The sequence below is a fragment of the Lepidochelys kempii genome, chromosome 18 (assembly GCF_965140285.1).
Source record: "Lepidochelys kempii isolate rLepKem1 chromosome 18, rLepKem1.hap1, whole genome shotgun sequence".
Taxonomy (NCBI): Eukaryota; Metazoa; Chordata; order Testudines; family Cheloniidae; genus Lepidochelys; species Lepidochelys kempii.
The window spans coordinates 2,580,642-2,596,101 of record NC_136397.1 but is presented as its reverse complement, the minus strand read 5'-3'; the positions used below and the strand labels follow the sequence as shown (position 1 = coordinate 2,596,101).

Here is a 15,460-nt window from a genome sequence, read left to right as displayed (position 1 = left end):
GGATGTGCAGTATGGCAGACACTGACAATGTGGGGAGAGCCACATAAAGCGCATCTTGTGGCTCAGGAAATGGGCGGCCCAGGCGCTGCTTCACACCAACCTCATCCTGAACCGGTGCTGAGTGCAGAAGCCAGGCTCCAGGTTGCAGCAGAGCACTGAGAAGTGCCAGGGACCGGGGGGGAGGCGGCTCTGCTCCCTTCCCTGTCTCCCACATGCTTGATGTTGCAGGTTTGACGCTGGCTCAGGCATGGCCACGATCCGGCACCCAGCACCGATCCGACTTGGGGAGTTCCACACGGTCCGGTTATACCGGAACCTCACCCAGGGCTCCCTGGTGCTGGACAGCCACCCTCCTGTCAACGGCACGTCCCAGGTAAGAGAACGCTCATGGGGCCACATGGGGTGAGGCCAACAAGTTGGACTGCTGCAGCCTGGCCATGCTGCCAGCAGGGCTGTGGGCCCGGCCGTGCCCTGCTGGCTCTAGCCCCCCGGAGTGGCGCTAGGCCTGGGACAGCCCAGCGGGGGAGGACGTGGGGAGGCTGGATGGCTAGGGCTGTGCCTGCACAATGCACAGGGTTCTCCTGGGACCTGAGGAGGGCACCAAGGATAGCCCTGACCCGCTGTGCCCATCATTCTGTGCCCCCCAGGGTAAATTCCAAGGGCTGGATCTGAACGAGGAGCTGTACCTCGGCGGCTATCCCGACTACACCGCCGTCGCCAAATCCGGCCTCAGCAGCGGCTTTGTGGGTGAGTGGCTCCCGCTCCTCGCGCAGCCCTCTGAGACTCCCGCCCCGGGGCGCCCAGTGTGGGAGCCCTGCATGTGTGTGGAGAACACCGCCGTGAGATGGTGATGGAGGGATTCTGAGCCCCTTGCCCAGCAGGGTTCCTTCCTTCATTGTTCCCCGGGCACTCCGCCCAGACCCCCACCTCGGCCGGATGTTTGCTGTTGCCCTTTGCCCAGCGTGCTCTGACTGCCCCTGCTCCCTTTGTCCCCCAGGCTGTGTGCGCCAACTGCTGGTCCAGGGCGAGGAGGTGATCTTTAAGGATTTGGACTTGAGAGCTCATGGTGTTTCAAACTGTCCCACGTGCCGGGACCGGCCATGTCAGGTAACTCGCTCCCTGACCCCTGGCCCCTCGGGGCAGAGCTGATGCACAGTTCAGACATATGCTGGGACCCTCCTTCCCTGGGGTTGCACCAGTGTAATTGAGGGGCTTTGGCCCGAGGGGGCTCTGCTTTCCCCCATGGCATGTGCTGGCCCCAGGGCTCCTTGTGTTGTGGGATGTCAGCAGCAGCTGGGGGCAGGGCTCTGTCCCCTCTGCCGTTCTAACCCTCTGATTGCTCCTCCCCAGAATGGAGGCACTTGCAGAGACTCGGAGAGCAGCAGCTACGTGTGCCACTGTCCACAGGAATTCACGGGGAGCAACTGTGAACACTCGCAGGCGCTGCATTGCCACCCAGGTACTGCCCCCCAGCACCGCTGCCCCACAACTACAGCACTGCCCGCCCCATCCCCACTGCCCCATAGCTGCAGCACTGCCCCACGGCACCGCTGCCCCATAGTTACAGCACTGCCCCTCGGCAGCTCAGTAAGGGGTCACCCCATAGTTACAGCACTGCCCCACGGCAGCTCAGTAAGGGGTCACCCCATAGTTACAGCACTGCCCCTCGGCAGCTCAGTAAGGGGTCACCCCATAGTTACAGCACTGCCCCACGGCAGCTCAGTAGGGGGTCACCCCATAGTTACAGCACTGCCCCACGGCAGCTCAGTAGGGGGTCACCCCATAGTTACAGCACTGCCCCTCGGCAGCTCAGTAAGGGGTCACCCCATAGTTACAGCACTGCCCCACGGCAGCTCAGTAGGGGGTCACCCCATAGTTACAGCACTGCCCCACGGCAGCTCAGCAAAGGGGCCCCCCATAGCTATAGCACTGCCCCACGGCAGCTCAGTAAGGGGTCACCCCATAGTTACAGCACTGCCCCACGGCAGCTCAGCAAAGGGGCCCCCCATAGCTATAGCACTGCCCCACGGCAGCTCAGTAAGGGGTCACCCCATAGTTACAGCACTGCCCCACGGCAGCTCAGCAAAGGGGCCCCCCATAGTTGCAGCACTGCCCCTCGGCAGCTCAATAGGGGGTCACCCCATAGTTACAGCACTGCCCCACGGCAGCTCAGTAAGGGGTCACCCCATAGTTACAGCACTGCCCCTCGGCAGCTCAGTAAGGGGTCACCCCATAGTTACAGCACTGCCCCTCGGCAGCTCAGTAGGGGGTCACCCCATAGTTACAGCACTGCCCCTCGGCAGCTCAGTAAGGGGTCACCCCATAGTTACAGCACTGCCCCACGGCAGCTCAGTAGGGGGTCACCCCATAGTTACAGCACTGCCCCACGGCAGCTCAGCAAAGGGGCCCCCCATAGCTATAGCACTGCCCCACGGCAGCTCAGTAAGGGGTCACCCCATAGTTACAGCACTGCCCCACGGCAGCTCAGTAGGGGGTCACCCCATAGTTACAGCACTGCCCCTCGGCAGCTCAGCAAAGGGGCCCCCCATAGTTGCAGCACTGCCCCTCGGCAGCTCAGTAGGGGGTCACCCCATAGTTACAGCACTGCCCCACGGCAGCTCAGCAAAGGGGCCCCCCATAGTTGCAGCACTGCCCCTCGGCAGCTCAATAGGGGGTCACCCCATAGTTACAGCACTGCCCCACGGCAGCTCAGTAAGGGGTCACCCCATAGTTACAGCACTGCCCCTCGGCAGCTCAGTAAGGGGTCACCCCATAGTTACAGCACTGCCCCTCGGCAGCTCAGTAAGGGGTCACCCCATAGTTACAGCACTGCCCCTCGGCAGCTCAGTAGGGGGGTGCTGTCACCACCCTTGGCCCAGCAGGAGCTTTGCCAGGGGCCAAGGTATCTCTCAGCTGCCAGGACCTCCCAGCTGCCCCATCCATGTGAGCAGGGCATGGCCCGTCCAATGGGCTCCCCAGAGTTCCTGCACTAGGAGCCACAGGGCCGTGCTGGGAGCAGGTGCTGGCCATGGCCTGACTGCGCCGCAGGAGCTGCTCCGCGCCCCCCACCCTGAGCGGAGCAAGGGCACCCCGCTGCAGCCAGAATGCCCCCGCTCCTTTCGCCCCAGCCCTCCCTGCCCAGCCTTGTGCTGCCCGAGCGCTGAGCCCCGTTGTCCCGTCTCCCCAGAGGCCTGCGGACCGGATGCCACCTGCATTAACCGCGCAGACGGGCAGGGCTACCATTGCCGCTGCCACCTGGGCAAGTCTGGGGAGACGTGCATGGAAGGTGAGTGGGGCGGGCGGGCCTGGCAGGGACAGTCCTGCCCCAGTCGGAAGGACCTGCGGGTCAAAGGGCGGCTGGGGCCGGGGGCGGTCCTCAGTAACACCCCCACTCCACAGGCGTCATGGCAACCACCCCTTCCTTCAGTGGGAGCGACTCGTTCATCTCCTACCCACCCCTCACCAACATCCACTACGAGCTGCGCCTCGAGGTGGAGTTCAAGCCGCTGTCCCCCAGCGGCCTCGTCCTGTTCAGCGGGGGATCGGGCGCCCCCGTGGAGGACTTCGTGTCACTCGCCATGGCCAGCGGGCACGTGGAGTTCCGCTACGAGCTGGGCTCAGGTAAGGGCGCCGGGCGTTTGGGCACGGCTGGCGCTAGTCCCACCCCAAGCGAAGATGCCTGCTGGGGCCCCAGCAGGGCTGGGTGTTGGCATCTGTCCCTCAGCCCCCCCACTGGCGCTCGCCCCACCTCCCCGGCTGCGGGGCCGGGCCAGCTCTTGACGGGGAGGGTTCAGTTTCTGTGGCCTGTCTGCTGTGACTGTCTGCATGCAGGCGGCTGGTGCCAGCTGCGCGGGGAGCTGTTCTGGGAGGTGCCTGCTGGGCAAGGGACGCTGCCCCACCACGCTCATTTCACCCCCAGGAAGGCCGGTCCGTTGCTGCTGCCCGGGGCTGCATTTGGGCCATGGCCAATTCCCTCAGCCCCCCAAGCCCCACACCGCACTGGCTCCCTTTCGTCACGGGCACACGGGCTCTGCGGTGCCCTCCCAGCACACAGACCTTTGTAGCCCGGGATCCAGGACCTTGCAGCCATCTGCCTTGTCACTGGCTCCTGTGCTTGGCCCCTGTGATGCTCCTTGGCAGGGCATAGGGCTCTGAAAGCACCCGCCATCCTGCGAGGTCCTGACATGCCCTGGCAGGGGAGATTGCAGCTACCCTGCCACTACAGGTGAAGGAGAGAGTCCGGGGCGTGCCCTGAGCTCGGCGCCAGGCGGCATGCCCGTCTCACCGTTCTCTCTCGCAGGCATGGCTGTGCTCCAGAGCACAGAGCCACTCGCCCTGGGCCAGTGGCACAAAGTCTCGGCAGAACGGATCAACAAGGATGGCACCCTGCAGGTAGACAGCAGCAAGCCGGTGAAGAGGTCCTCCCCGGGGAAGAGCCAAGGGCTCAACCTCCGCACGCCTATGTACCTGGGCGGGGTGGACAAATCTGTCACGCTGCCTGCAGCTGCCAGCATCAGCTCCAGCTTCCATGGCTGCATTGGGGAGGTGAGTCACACCCTTCTGGAGTCACTCCTGAGCCGTACTAGGAGTGGAGTCAGAGGAGGTGGCGGGCTGGGAGCCAGGACTCCTGGGTTCGATCCCCGGCACTGGAAAAGGAGTGGGCCCTAGTGGGGTGAACAGGGGCAGGCTGGGAGTCAGGACTCCTGGGTTCTATTCCGAGTGGTGCCATTGACTCTGGAAGTGGTTTACAAACACCAACCCCAACCGCCCCATAGGGGGCAGGTGAACCCCTTCCTATTTAGCAGCGGGGGGCCGGCGGCTCAGCTTGGGGCAGCCTGGGACCAGGTCACGCACTGAGTGGCTCCCGGGCAGCCTGGATCACATATACTGTGTTCTCTACCCAGCTCTGAAAGGGCCCTTCTGTGCCAGTGCAGACTGCCCAGTTTGGGGCAATGCCAAACTCCTCAGTGTAGGCCCCAGAGCCCCTAGAACCGTAGAACATCAGGACTGGAAGGGACCTCGGGAGGTCGTCTAGTCCCACCCCCTGCCCAGAGCAGGACCAATCCCCGACTAAATCATCCCAGCCAGGGCTTTGTCAAGCCTGACCTTAAAAACCTCAAAGGAAGGAGATTCCACCACCTCCCTAGGTAACGCATTCCAGTGCTTCACCACCCTCCTAGTGAAAAAGTTTTTCCTAATATCCAACCTAAACCTCCCCCACTGCAACTTGAGACCATTACTCCTCGTTCTGTCATCTGCTACCACTGAGAACAGCCGAGCTCCATCCTCTTTGGAACCCCCCTCAGGTAGTTGAAAGCAGCTATCAAATCCCCCCTCATTCTTCTCTTCCACAGACTAAACAATCCCAGTTCCCTCAGCCTCTCCTCATAAGTCATGTGTTCTAGTCCCCTAATCATTTTTGTTGCCCTCCGCTGGACGCTTTCCAATTTTTCCACATCCTTCTTGTAATGTGGGGCCCAAAACTGGACACAGGACTCCAGATGAGGCCTCACCAATGTCGAATAGAGGGGAACGATCATGTCCCTCGATCTGCTGGCAATGCTCCTACTTATACAGCCCAAAATGCCATTGGCCTTCTTGGCAACAAGGGCACACTGTTGACTCATATCCAGCCTCTCGTCCACTGTCACCCCTAGGTCCTTTTCTGCAGAACTGCTGCCGAGCCATTCAGTCCTTAGTCTGTAGCGGTGCATGAGATTCTTCCATCCTAAGTGCAGAACTCTGCACTTGTCCTTGTTGAACCTCATCAGATTTCTTTTGGCCCAATCCTCCAATTTGTCTAGGTCCCTCTGTATCCTATCCCTACCCTCCAGCGTATCTACCTCTCCTCCCAGTTTAGGGTCATCTGCAAACTTGCTGAGGGTGCAATCCACACCATCCTCCAGATCATTTAGGAAGATATTGAACAAAACCGGCCCCAGGACAGACCCTTGGGGCACTCCACTTGATACCGCCTGCCAACTAGACATGGAGCCATTGATCACTACCCGTTGAGTCCGATAATCTAGCCAACTTTCTATCCACCTTATAGTTCATTCATCCAGCCATACTTCTTTCACTTGCTGGCAAGAATACTGTGGGAGACCGTGTCAAAAGTTTTGCTAAAGTCAAGGAAAAACACGTCCACTGCTTTCCCCGCATCCACAGAGCCAGTTATCTCGTCACAGAAGGCAATTAGATTAGTCAGGCAGGACTTTCCCTTGGTGAATCCATGCTGACTATTCCTGATCACTTTCCTCTCCTCTGAGTGCTTCAGAAGTGATTCCTTGAGGACCTGCTCCATGATTTTTCCAGGGACTGAGGTGAGGCTGACTGGCCTGTAGTTCCCAGGATCCTCCTTCTTCCCTTTTTTAAAGATGGGCACTACATTAGTCTTTTTCCGGTCGTCTGGGACCTCCCCCGATCGCCAGGAGTTTTCAAAGATAATGGCCAATGACTCTGCAATCACATCCGCCAACTCCTTTAGCACTCTCAGATCCAGCTTTTCTAAATAGTCCTGAACCACTTCTTTCTCCACAGAGGGCTAGTCACCTCCTCCCCATGCTGTGCTGCCCAGTGCAGTAGTCTGGGAGCAGACCTTGTTCGTGAAGACAGAGGCAAAAAAAGCATTGAGTACATTAGCTTTTTCCACATCCTCTGTCACTAGGTTGCCTCCCTCATTCAGTAAGGGGTCCACACTTTCCTTGACTTTCTTCTTGTTGCTAACATACCTGAAGAAACCCTTCTTGTTACTCTTAACATCTCTTGCTCGCTGCAACTCCAGGTGCGATTTGGCCCTCCTGATTTCACTGCTGCATGCCTGAGCAGTATTGTTATACTCCTCCCTGGTCATTTGTCCAGTATTCCACTTCTTGAAAGCTTCTTTTTTGTGTTTAAGATCAGCAAGGATTTCACTGTGAAGCCAAGCTGGTCGCCTGCCATAGTTACTATTCTTCTACACATCTGGCTAAACCCAGAGAGGCCCCGGGCACTGAGTCTGAGGGAGCCTGTGTGCCGGTGACATGGCGTCTCCTTTCCCTTCCCCCAGGTGTCGATCAATGGGAAGAAGGTGGACATCTCCTACAGCTTCCTGCAGAGCCGGGGCATCACCCAGTGCTATGACAGCTCGCCCTGCGACCGCAGGCCCTGCCTGCACGGTGCCGCCTGCATGCCCACCGGCGAGTATGAGTTCCACTGCCTGTGCCAAGATGGCTTCCGAGGTGGGCACGCCTTGTCCCCGCAGTCGCAGCATGGGCAGGGCTGGGAACACCTCTGCGCACCGGGGCACTGCCACCTGCCCTGCCAAGGGCCCAGGGACGGCTGGCAGCAGATTGCAGCCCCTCCACCGGAGTGAGGAGGGGCCCTGAACTGGGCATCCCCACTCATAGCATGCGGCTCGGGGATGTGCCCAGGGCGGGTCCCCCACAGCTGGGGTCCCCTCTCCCTGGGGATCCGTGACATGGGGCCGGAGTGCATGTGCGTGTGTGCGTGCGTGTGTGCTCACACGTGTGTGCGTGCCCCCTTGTGGCTGCCCACAACCCCCCGGCTGTCTCCCCACAGGCAATCGCTGCGAGTTCTCCGAGGATCAGTGCCTGGTCAGGAACCCCTGCCTGAACGGCGGGATGTGCAAGGCAGATCAGTGCCTATGCCCGGCCGGCTTCTCGGGGACCTACTGTGAGCAGGGTACGCAGACTGGGGCTGGCGGGCAGGGGGCTGCCTCTCCTGCCCCCCGCACAGCCCATGGGGGCCTGCCAGGGATCTAGCCAGGCCCTTAGAGAGAGGCAGGTGCCACAGCAGGGCAGCAGAAGGCCTCTGGGCGCCGTGGGTGCAGGGGGAGGGGAGGAGTCAGTGGGGGGCTCGGGGGCCTGTAGAGACCAAGGGAGGGAACCAAAGCTGAGTGTACAGGGGACAGGGGTGGGCAGCAGCATGGCCGGGGCTGGGAGGATGGTGAATCAGCATATCTGGAGCTGGGGGGGTCAGGTGGCAGCACATCGGGGCCTCGGGGTCTTGAAGGAAGCAGTGTGCCATGGCTTGGGAATCTGGGGGGCAGCGTGTGCTCAGGGCTGGGGCTGGGGGCAGCGTGTGCTCGGGGCTGAGGCTGGGGGCAGCGTGTGCTCGGGACTGGGGCTGGGGGCAGCTGGTCTGGTTTGGAGCGTGGCACTTGGTACCCCCAGCCCTGTGCAGTGAAGGGACCAGTGGGGAGCCAGCTCCAGGGCCCAAGCTGGCAGGGCTGCGGGGGCTCCCTGGCTGGGCCAAGCCCTCTGCCCGCTCCCTGGCATGGCGCAGCGCTCGTGCCCTGGGCTGCTCCGCTGCGCTGTGTTCCCTGTAACCCACGCCTGTCTCTGCTGCATGCAGGCCTGGCCCTGGCGGCGCTGGACCGTGAGTGGGCCCTGGAGGGCAGCGGGGGAAACGGTACGGTACCTACTTTACTTGGCATCTCCCCCACCGCCTCTCTCCTTCCCCCTCGTTGTACTAGCAACACCCATGGGCATCCTGGCCCAGCGGCTCCCAGGTTCCTTGTGGGGGGTGGCCAAGGGCGGGAGGGCAGCTCACCCCAGGTGGTGGGCTTCAATGAGCTGCAGGGGGGGAAGCGTCAGGAAGCAGCGCTGGCTGACCTGTGCTCACCCCCTCGCCCCAGGGCATCTGCGGCAGGGGCAGGTCCAGCTCCTTACAGAGGGTTCTGGGCGCAGCTGGGTTAATGGTAAGCCCAGGTGTGGGACGGGGCGGCTCCCAGCGCCCGCTGCTGTCTGATCCCAGCTTTTGCCCTGCAGATGCCCCAGGCCAGTACGGAGCCTACTTCCAGGACAGTGGCTACCTCGCGCTCCCCCGGCACGTGCTGCCCCACAGGTGAGTGGGCCCCTATGCTGGGCGGGGGAGGAGGGGCATGGCCCCATTGCCCACGTGCCGTCTGTGTTCAGGAAGGCCCGGAGCTCCCAGCATGTGCCATTGGGGCAAGCACTGGCTCCAGCTCCCAGTGCCAGCCACACGGTGTTCCGCGTAGCCGGGGAGGGAGCCTGGAGCGTGAGCTGGGCAGGCTGATCCGGGAGCAGCCATCTCACCAAGCCCCACCAGAGGCCATGTGGCCTGGCTCTGGGGGCAGAGGAATGACAGAGCTGGGCCCTGGTCGGGGGACTGGAGGCTGGGGGGGCAGGGCTCCCGGGGCATGCCATGATCTGGTCTCTGCTCCCTGCCCGTATACCCTGGGGCCCAGGGCTGACAGCTGCTGCCTTCTCCTTGCAGTCACCCCAAGTCTCCAGAGACCATTGAGCTGGAAGTGCGCACCCGCTCCCCGAACGGCCTCCTCCTTTGGCAGGGTGTGGTGAGTCGCGCTGGGGGCTGGGCTCCACGGCCCTTGCTATGTGGGGGGATGCTCGGAGTGAGCACAAGGCGGAGAGGAGCTGGGCTGGGGCAGGTGGGAACCAGGCCAGCATGGGTGGCTGGGGCAGGTAGGAGATGGGTGGGTGACGGAGAAGGGCTGTCTGGGCTCCCTGGCACTCCGGAACGGAGGCTGGGCCAGGTGAGGGTGACACAGGCCAGATCCAGAGGGAGAGGTGGGAGGGGCAGGTCGGAGACAAGGGCAGCCCGGGCAATGAAAGCCCAGGGGTGAGCATGGTTCCAGCATGCCTTGCGGGACTGGGTTCCAGGGCTGAGGGCGGCACCAGGGACGGGCTGCAGCCATGTCCCCGGCCGGGGCGACTCCATCTACAGCACTTGCCGGCCTGGAGTTCTGCAGCGGTGGGTTGAGAGCAGCCAGCAAGGGGGGAAGAGGGGCCAGTGCGTGAGGCAGGACGGAGCTGGGCACACCCCACTGGGGAGAGGGCCAGGGCATCCCAGATGGCTGAGAGGGCACTGGAGGGTACCAGCTTCTCCCTCAGCACTTGGGAGCACAGTGAGCCCCTCAGGGGCTTATGGGCTGTGGGGAGCCAGGATGAAGGGCAGGGCCAGGTGCATGGGCCCTCAGGAAGGGCAGAGTATGCAGAGTAGCCAGCTTCCTGGCTGCCCTCTGGAGAGGAGGGAGAGGGGCCTTGTTTCCGCAGCTCGGCCTGGGGCAGAGGAGGAGCAGGGCACAGGGAATCTGTTGGGTGCCAGGCGGGTCTGACCAGCAGTGCCCCCTGCTGTCAGTTGGGGGATTGGCTGCTGAGTGTGATCAGGACGTGGGCATAGTGCGCCAGCCAGCATGCTGGGCTGCTCCCTCCCCAGCTATGGCATGGGCTGGAACCCGGCTCCACTCTGGACTCACATCCTATCCACCCACACTGTCTGATCTGCCTGCACATGCATGAAGCCGGCCTGTGCCTCCTGTCTCAGGCCAGAGAGCCAGGCCCGTACTAATCTGCCATGCTCAACTGCTCATTCCATGCCACGCCGGGCTGGCGTCGCCCAAGGGTACTACTCCCTGAGCCATGCCATGGCTGCCAGGCTCCCCATCACCTCCCTGGTGCATGCTGCTTTGCTGGCAATGGACATTTCACTGCCCTGTGGCACGTTTCTCCTCCAGGTGACGGGGCAGCCTGCCCTCAAGCCACATGCTACTAACGAGGTATTTACTGCAGTGCCCTCAGGCGCTGGGCCTGACACCAGATGGGGAGCAGCAGTGTGGCTTACGGCCTCCGGGATCACCAGGCTGTGCTTGCTGCAGGGGCGCAAGTTTGCACGAGCACCAGCATGCACCCCGGCCAGGGACACCCGGGGAGCCCCGATTAGCTATCACTCCCTGCAACTCGGCCCCCGACAGCCATGTCCCCCACTTGTCCGCAGCCGCGCAGGGGTGGGATTTCCCACGCCCCGCGGGCAGTGCAGCTGGCTGCCCATGCAGGCGTTCCCCATTATACGGGGTCAGTCGGAGCATCCAGCCCAGTGTTGCCAAGAAGCTCTGCAGGTGAGCGTGCGCTGCTTGTTGCCTGCTTCATGGGCCCCACAGCGCTGGCTGGCTCATGCCCTGGGCCCAGCCGGACCCGTTCCTGGATGGCAGGCAGGGCCCATGGCTCCCGGGCTGGCTCCTGAGCAGGGTCCCAGTCAGACAGGAGACAGCAGTCTCATAATGCCTCTCTCTGGCAGGAACAAGGGCAGAACGGCAAAGCCAAAGACTTCATCAGCCTCGGCCTGAGAGATGGACACCTGGTGTTCAGGTGAGCATGGCCTGGTGCCAGCCGAGGAGCAAATGGCCATGTGTCCCTTGACGCACCCCTTCTGCCAGCCAGGGAGCATGTCCAGAGCACAAGCTAGAAACCCCAGAGCTCCTGCCTTGGGACCCCAGATCCACCTGCCCTGGGCCCACCTTCTCCCTGCCCCCAGGTCCACCTCCCCCCGGCATCCCAGATCCACCTTCCCACTGTTCCTAGGACCCCGGACCCACCTGCCCCCAGGACCCCGACCCACCTTCCCCCTGACCCAGGACCCCAGATCCACCTCTCCCTGGAACCCCAGACCCACCTTCCCCCTACACCTGGGACCCTGGACCTACCTGCAGCCTGGATCCACATTCCCCCTGCCCAGGATCCCAGACCCACCTTCTCTCCCCACTTCTTTCATGTCAGATCCACTCTCCCGTCTCTGAGACCCTAGACCCCCCCTCCCGAGCCTCACCCCCAGGGTCCCAGAACCACCCTTCCCCGGTCTCCCCCAGACCCCACTGCCCCAGAGCACTGGGCGATGCAGACACTGCTTGCCCCCCCCCCGGCTAGTGCTGGGTAATGGGTGGATGCTGTTGTTTCCCCGCCTCCCCCCCCTCGTCCCCCCGAGCACTGGTTTATGCGGACGCTGCCCCCTGGCAGTGGGTGCTAATACCAGCTGTTCTCCCTGCAGTTACCAGCTGGGCAGCGGCGAAGCCAACATCGTCTCTGAGGACCCAGTCAATGATGGAGAGTGGCACAGAGTGACGGCCGTTCGGTGAGGGGCCCCAGGGCTTCGCTCAGCACCGTCCTACAGCCAGACATCCCCCTGGGAAGGGAAGGGGAGGGAGCCATCCCACTGCAAGGCAGCCCTCTAGCTATTCTGAAAGGGTCCTTAGTCCCGGGCTCCCCCTGCAGAGGGGCTGAGCCAGGCTGCAGCCTGGAGCCGGGGAGCCCAGTGGGGTGGCAGGGGAGTCACTGGTGTCAGTGGGCGCAGCTCCCCCATGGTCGATCATCCTGCCCCCTCACTCCCGGCTGGGATGGGGGCTGGCCCTGGACGAGCCTGGCTCACAGCTGTCTCTGTGTCCTGCAGGGAAGGCAGGCGGGGCTCCATTCAGGTGGATGGCGAGGAGCTGGTGAGCGGGGAGTCACCAGGCAGCAACGTCATGGTGAACACCCAAGGCAGTGTGTACATAGGTGAGGCTGGGCTGGCGCCCTGGGGACCTGCAGGGCACGAGCAGACGGGCTGTGTGGGACTTGGGAGACCTGGGTGTACTTGGGGAGGGGGAGGGGAGGAACTGGGGCTCTCCCCTGCCCCTGCCCGCTAGCTGGGCCCTCCTGCCCAGGGACCTAGTGCCCAGGAGCCCTGTCTGAGCCAGCACCACCGCTTCTGGAACAGAAGAGGGAGTGAGAGGGCTGCCAGGCCGGGCACTTCCCATGGCGGGATGGGGCCAGCGGAGCCCAGGTGTGTCACATGGTGCGATTCTGCACACTCACGGGTTTGGGATGCGCTGAGAGGATCGTGGTCACTTGGGGAATTCCCATAAACCCCCCTCCCAAGAAGGGAGGGAAGGGTCTAGTGATTAGAGCAGGGGAGGGGAGGGGGTTCCATCCCCAGCTCTGCCCCTCGCCCTGTGTGTGTCCTTAGCTCGCTCCATGCCTCGGTTTCCCCACCGCTCCATGTGAACAGGACGTAAGAGCTGCCGTGCTGGGTCTGACTCAGTCCGTCCAGCCTGCTCTCTGACAGGCCATGAAGAGCAGTGGGCCATGTGGAGTGATCCAGTCCCGGCTGTGGCCATTGGAGCGCTCGGGACAGCCTGGGGCTGCCCCCGGCAGTGTCTTTGGGAGCTGACTGTTTCTCCTCTCGCCCCCAGGAGGCGCTCCTGCCATCCGAGCCCTGACCGCCGGCAAGTTCCGCTCCGGAATCACAGGGTGCATTAAAAACCTGGTGCTGAGCCACGAGCAGCCGGGCCAGCCGCCGCGGCAGCCCATTGACTTGCAGCATCACTCGGAGGCGGGAGTTAACATGCAGGAGTGCCCCTCATAGGCTGGCTGCCACCGGCCCCGTCCGCCGCCGGCCCCGTCCGCAGGCCGATTGGGGGACCTCGGCTGCTTATTATTACGATGATTCATTTTTGTAAAGAAACCCAGAGGAAAATGGAGCTTCGCTGCTACCCCAAGCGAGTGGGGGAAGGGTTTGTTTGTGTGATTGGCGTGTGGCAGCAGGGGGCAGCCCCGCCTCCCGCCAGCCCCACGGGAACGCGGACCCTTCGCACCTGAGGAGACGGTGGATTTGACCCAACCGCCATGGGCCCGTGGCCATAGACAGCCGGGAGCCCAACCCAGCGCCAGCCCCTCCACGTCCTGCCCAGCAAGGGCCCCACGGGATGGGGAGCCCACCCCTCTGCCTTCCAGCTTCAGCACTCGGAGCATGTGCCCCTGAGCTGGGCGGGACGGAGGGTGCCAGCTGGCTCTGCTGTGCCCCATGCCCGCTGAGGGATGGGGGTCTGGGGAGACGGGGCATCTTTTCTCCTCTGGGGAGAGATGGGATCCACATTCATCCTTCCAGAGTTAGGAGAGTGGGATCGAAGTCACAGCCCACTTTGCAGGTGGCATGCCTCACCCCGCTCGGGGGGAATCGACAGGAGAGCCTGCCCCCTCTCTCCGGGAGCAGTGAGGGGGCAGGCAGGGGGCTCCCAGCCTGGTCACCCCCACCCCCTCCATTCCATGGGCCAGCACTACAGGAGCCAGCAGGCCAGGGCAGGGGTTCCCACCAGGATCTGGTCTGTTTACACTGGCCGTCCCCATTGCCTCAGCCACACTCCAGCACCCGCACCACGGCTGCCCCAAGCCACTAGCTGAGCTGTCTCCCTAGACCCTCACCCGGAGGGTCATGCCCGCAGAGCAGGAGGGCAGGGGCAGGCTCCTGGAGGGGCAGGCCCCGGGAGCGACAACAGCTCATGCTGCAGGGTACCCTGGCCAGCATCCCGCATGCACAGCTGGGGGCCCAGGCATGACGGCAGCCCCATGGCTCACTCCAGGGCCCCACAGAGAGACCAGTGGTGGCAGCAGGAGCATCCCAGGAGCAGAGGCTGTTACGTGTCCCTATGGGCAGCAACGCAGACCAGCCCTCAGGGCTGGATTGGGACCCCCCCCAAAGATCATTCCTCCCCAGTCAGACGGGCGGACAGACGCAAGTGCCTTACTAGCAGCAGGACCCTCTGGGGTCTGGGCTGCCCCTATTCACCCAACAACCATTGGGCAGACCCTTGAAAGCTGCCCACCCATTCCCTGCCCTGCCGTGCCTGGCAGGGGGCGTTCCCTGCTCTGGAGCCGTCTGCTCACAGGACAATCTTCGCTCACTGCTCTTGCCGGCTCTGCCAGGTCCAGAACTGAGCACTCACCCAGCGCCGAGCCCTGCAAATCGCGCCCCCGACTGCACTGGCTGGAGCTTGCCCAGCACCACATAGTGGGACAGAGACAACTCGGCCTAGGCAGCGGCAGGCTGGGCAGATCAGCCCACTGCAAACAGCCCTTTGCCCCAGCCCACCACCAGCTCCCTGAGCAGAACCGGGAGCTCCAAGGGCACCGGTTCTAACAGAGCCCAGCCAATGTCACCTCTCTGCCTTGAGTGACGTCCCGCCCTGGAGCAAGGTGCCAGCACACGGCACAGGTCCCGCTGCCACTGCCCTGCGTTGCCCTTCTCTCCGGGGCGGCTGCCACCCCAGAGACCGGCAGGGAGCCGGGCTGCTTGTGTTCCTGCCATTCAGATGGCGTCCTAACGCACCCAACCCCAGACCACGTCCGGCTCGTGCTGTTTCACTGGATTCTTATTAAACGACAAGTAACGCCTGAGCTGTCTGTCGGAGGGTGAGCTGCACCTCGCCCCGTGTGTCTGCTTCGGGCGCCTGCCAGCCGGGCCAGGACTCAATACAGGGGGTGTTAGCAGTTGTCCCATGGGTCCCTCTTTGTTAACGAGTCACCAAACAGCTGCCAGTGAGGGGGCAGGCAGGGGGCTGGATGCAGAGTCTGGCAGGGCCCCACCAGTCCTATGGGCCCATTAAGCCGAGCCAGCACCTGGTGGGGCTTCATGGGGGAGTGTGATGGGAGCCAGGCGAAGGCCACGCTCCTCTTCCACTGGCTGGGGAGCAGCGTTTCCCTTGGGGTGTTTGGGCTAGGGCCCTGGCCCCTGCTGGACCTGCCAGCCCTGCTTGCCCCCGTCCCAGAGCCTCCTTTGGGGAGCCCAGCTGCAGCCGGATGGAGCCGGTGCTGTTTGTGCAGGAGCTGGGGGAAAGCCCCAGGGCCCCTTTAGCAGAAGATGGGGGTTGGTCACTGTTCCTAAATAAGCC

The 15,460-nt window shown here is 63.1% G+C and overlaps 1 protein-coding gene across 7 annotated transcripts in view; it reads left to right on the top strand.

The window, feature by feature from the left end:
* HSPG2 (heparan sulfate proteoglycan 2) overlaps positions 1–14,966 on the top strand; it is a 196,508-nt gene extending 181,542 nt beyond the window's left edge. For 4 of the 7 annotated variants that reach the window (XM_078849390.1, XM_078849389.1, XM_078849392.1 and 1 more), the window contains 17 exons: positions 229–373; positions 648–747; positions 998–1,107; positions 1,351–1,459; positions 3,188–3,286; positions 3,400–3,621; positions 4,301–4,545; positions 7,049–7,220; positions 7,561–7,683; positions 8,356–8,412; positions 8,772–8,847; positions 9,241–9,319; positions 10,499–10,879; positions 11,059–11,129; positions 11,806–11,889; positions 12,205–12,308; positions 12,986–14,966. In XM_078849390.1, the coding sequence (XP_078705516.1) occupies positions 229–373; positions 648–747; positions 998–1,107; positions 1,351–1,459; positions 3,188–3,286; positions 3,400–3,621; positions 4,301–4,545; positions 7,049–7,220; positions 7,561–7,683; positions 8,356–8,412; positions 8,772–8,847; positions 9,241–9,319; positions 10,499–10,879; positions 11,059–11,129; positions 11,806–11,889; positions 12,205–12,308; positions 12,986–13,158 (2,350 nt within the window). In that variant the 3' untranslated portion in view covers positions 13,159–14,966. The remainder of the gene's footprint in view (positions 1–228; positions 374–647; positions 748–997; positions 1,108–1,350; positions 1,460–3,187; positions 3,287–3,399; positions 3,622–4,300; positions 4,546–7,048; positions 7,221–7,560; positions 7,684–8,355; positions 8,413–8,771; positions 8,848–9,240; positions 9,320–10,498; positions 10,880–11,058; positions 11,130–11,805; positions 11,890–12,204; positions 12,309–12,985) is intronic. The other 3 variants (XM_078849394.1, XM_078849393.1, XM_078849391.1) reach the window with 2 other exon arrangements.
* The last annotated feature ends 494 nt before the right edge of the window (positions 14,967–15,460 follow it).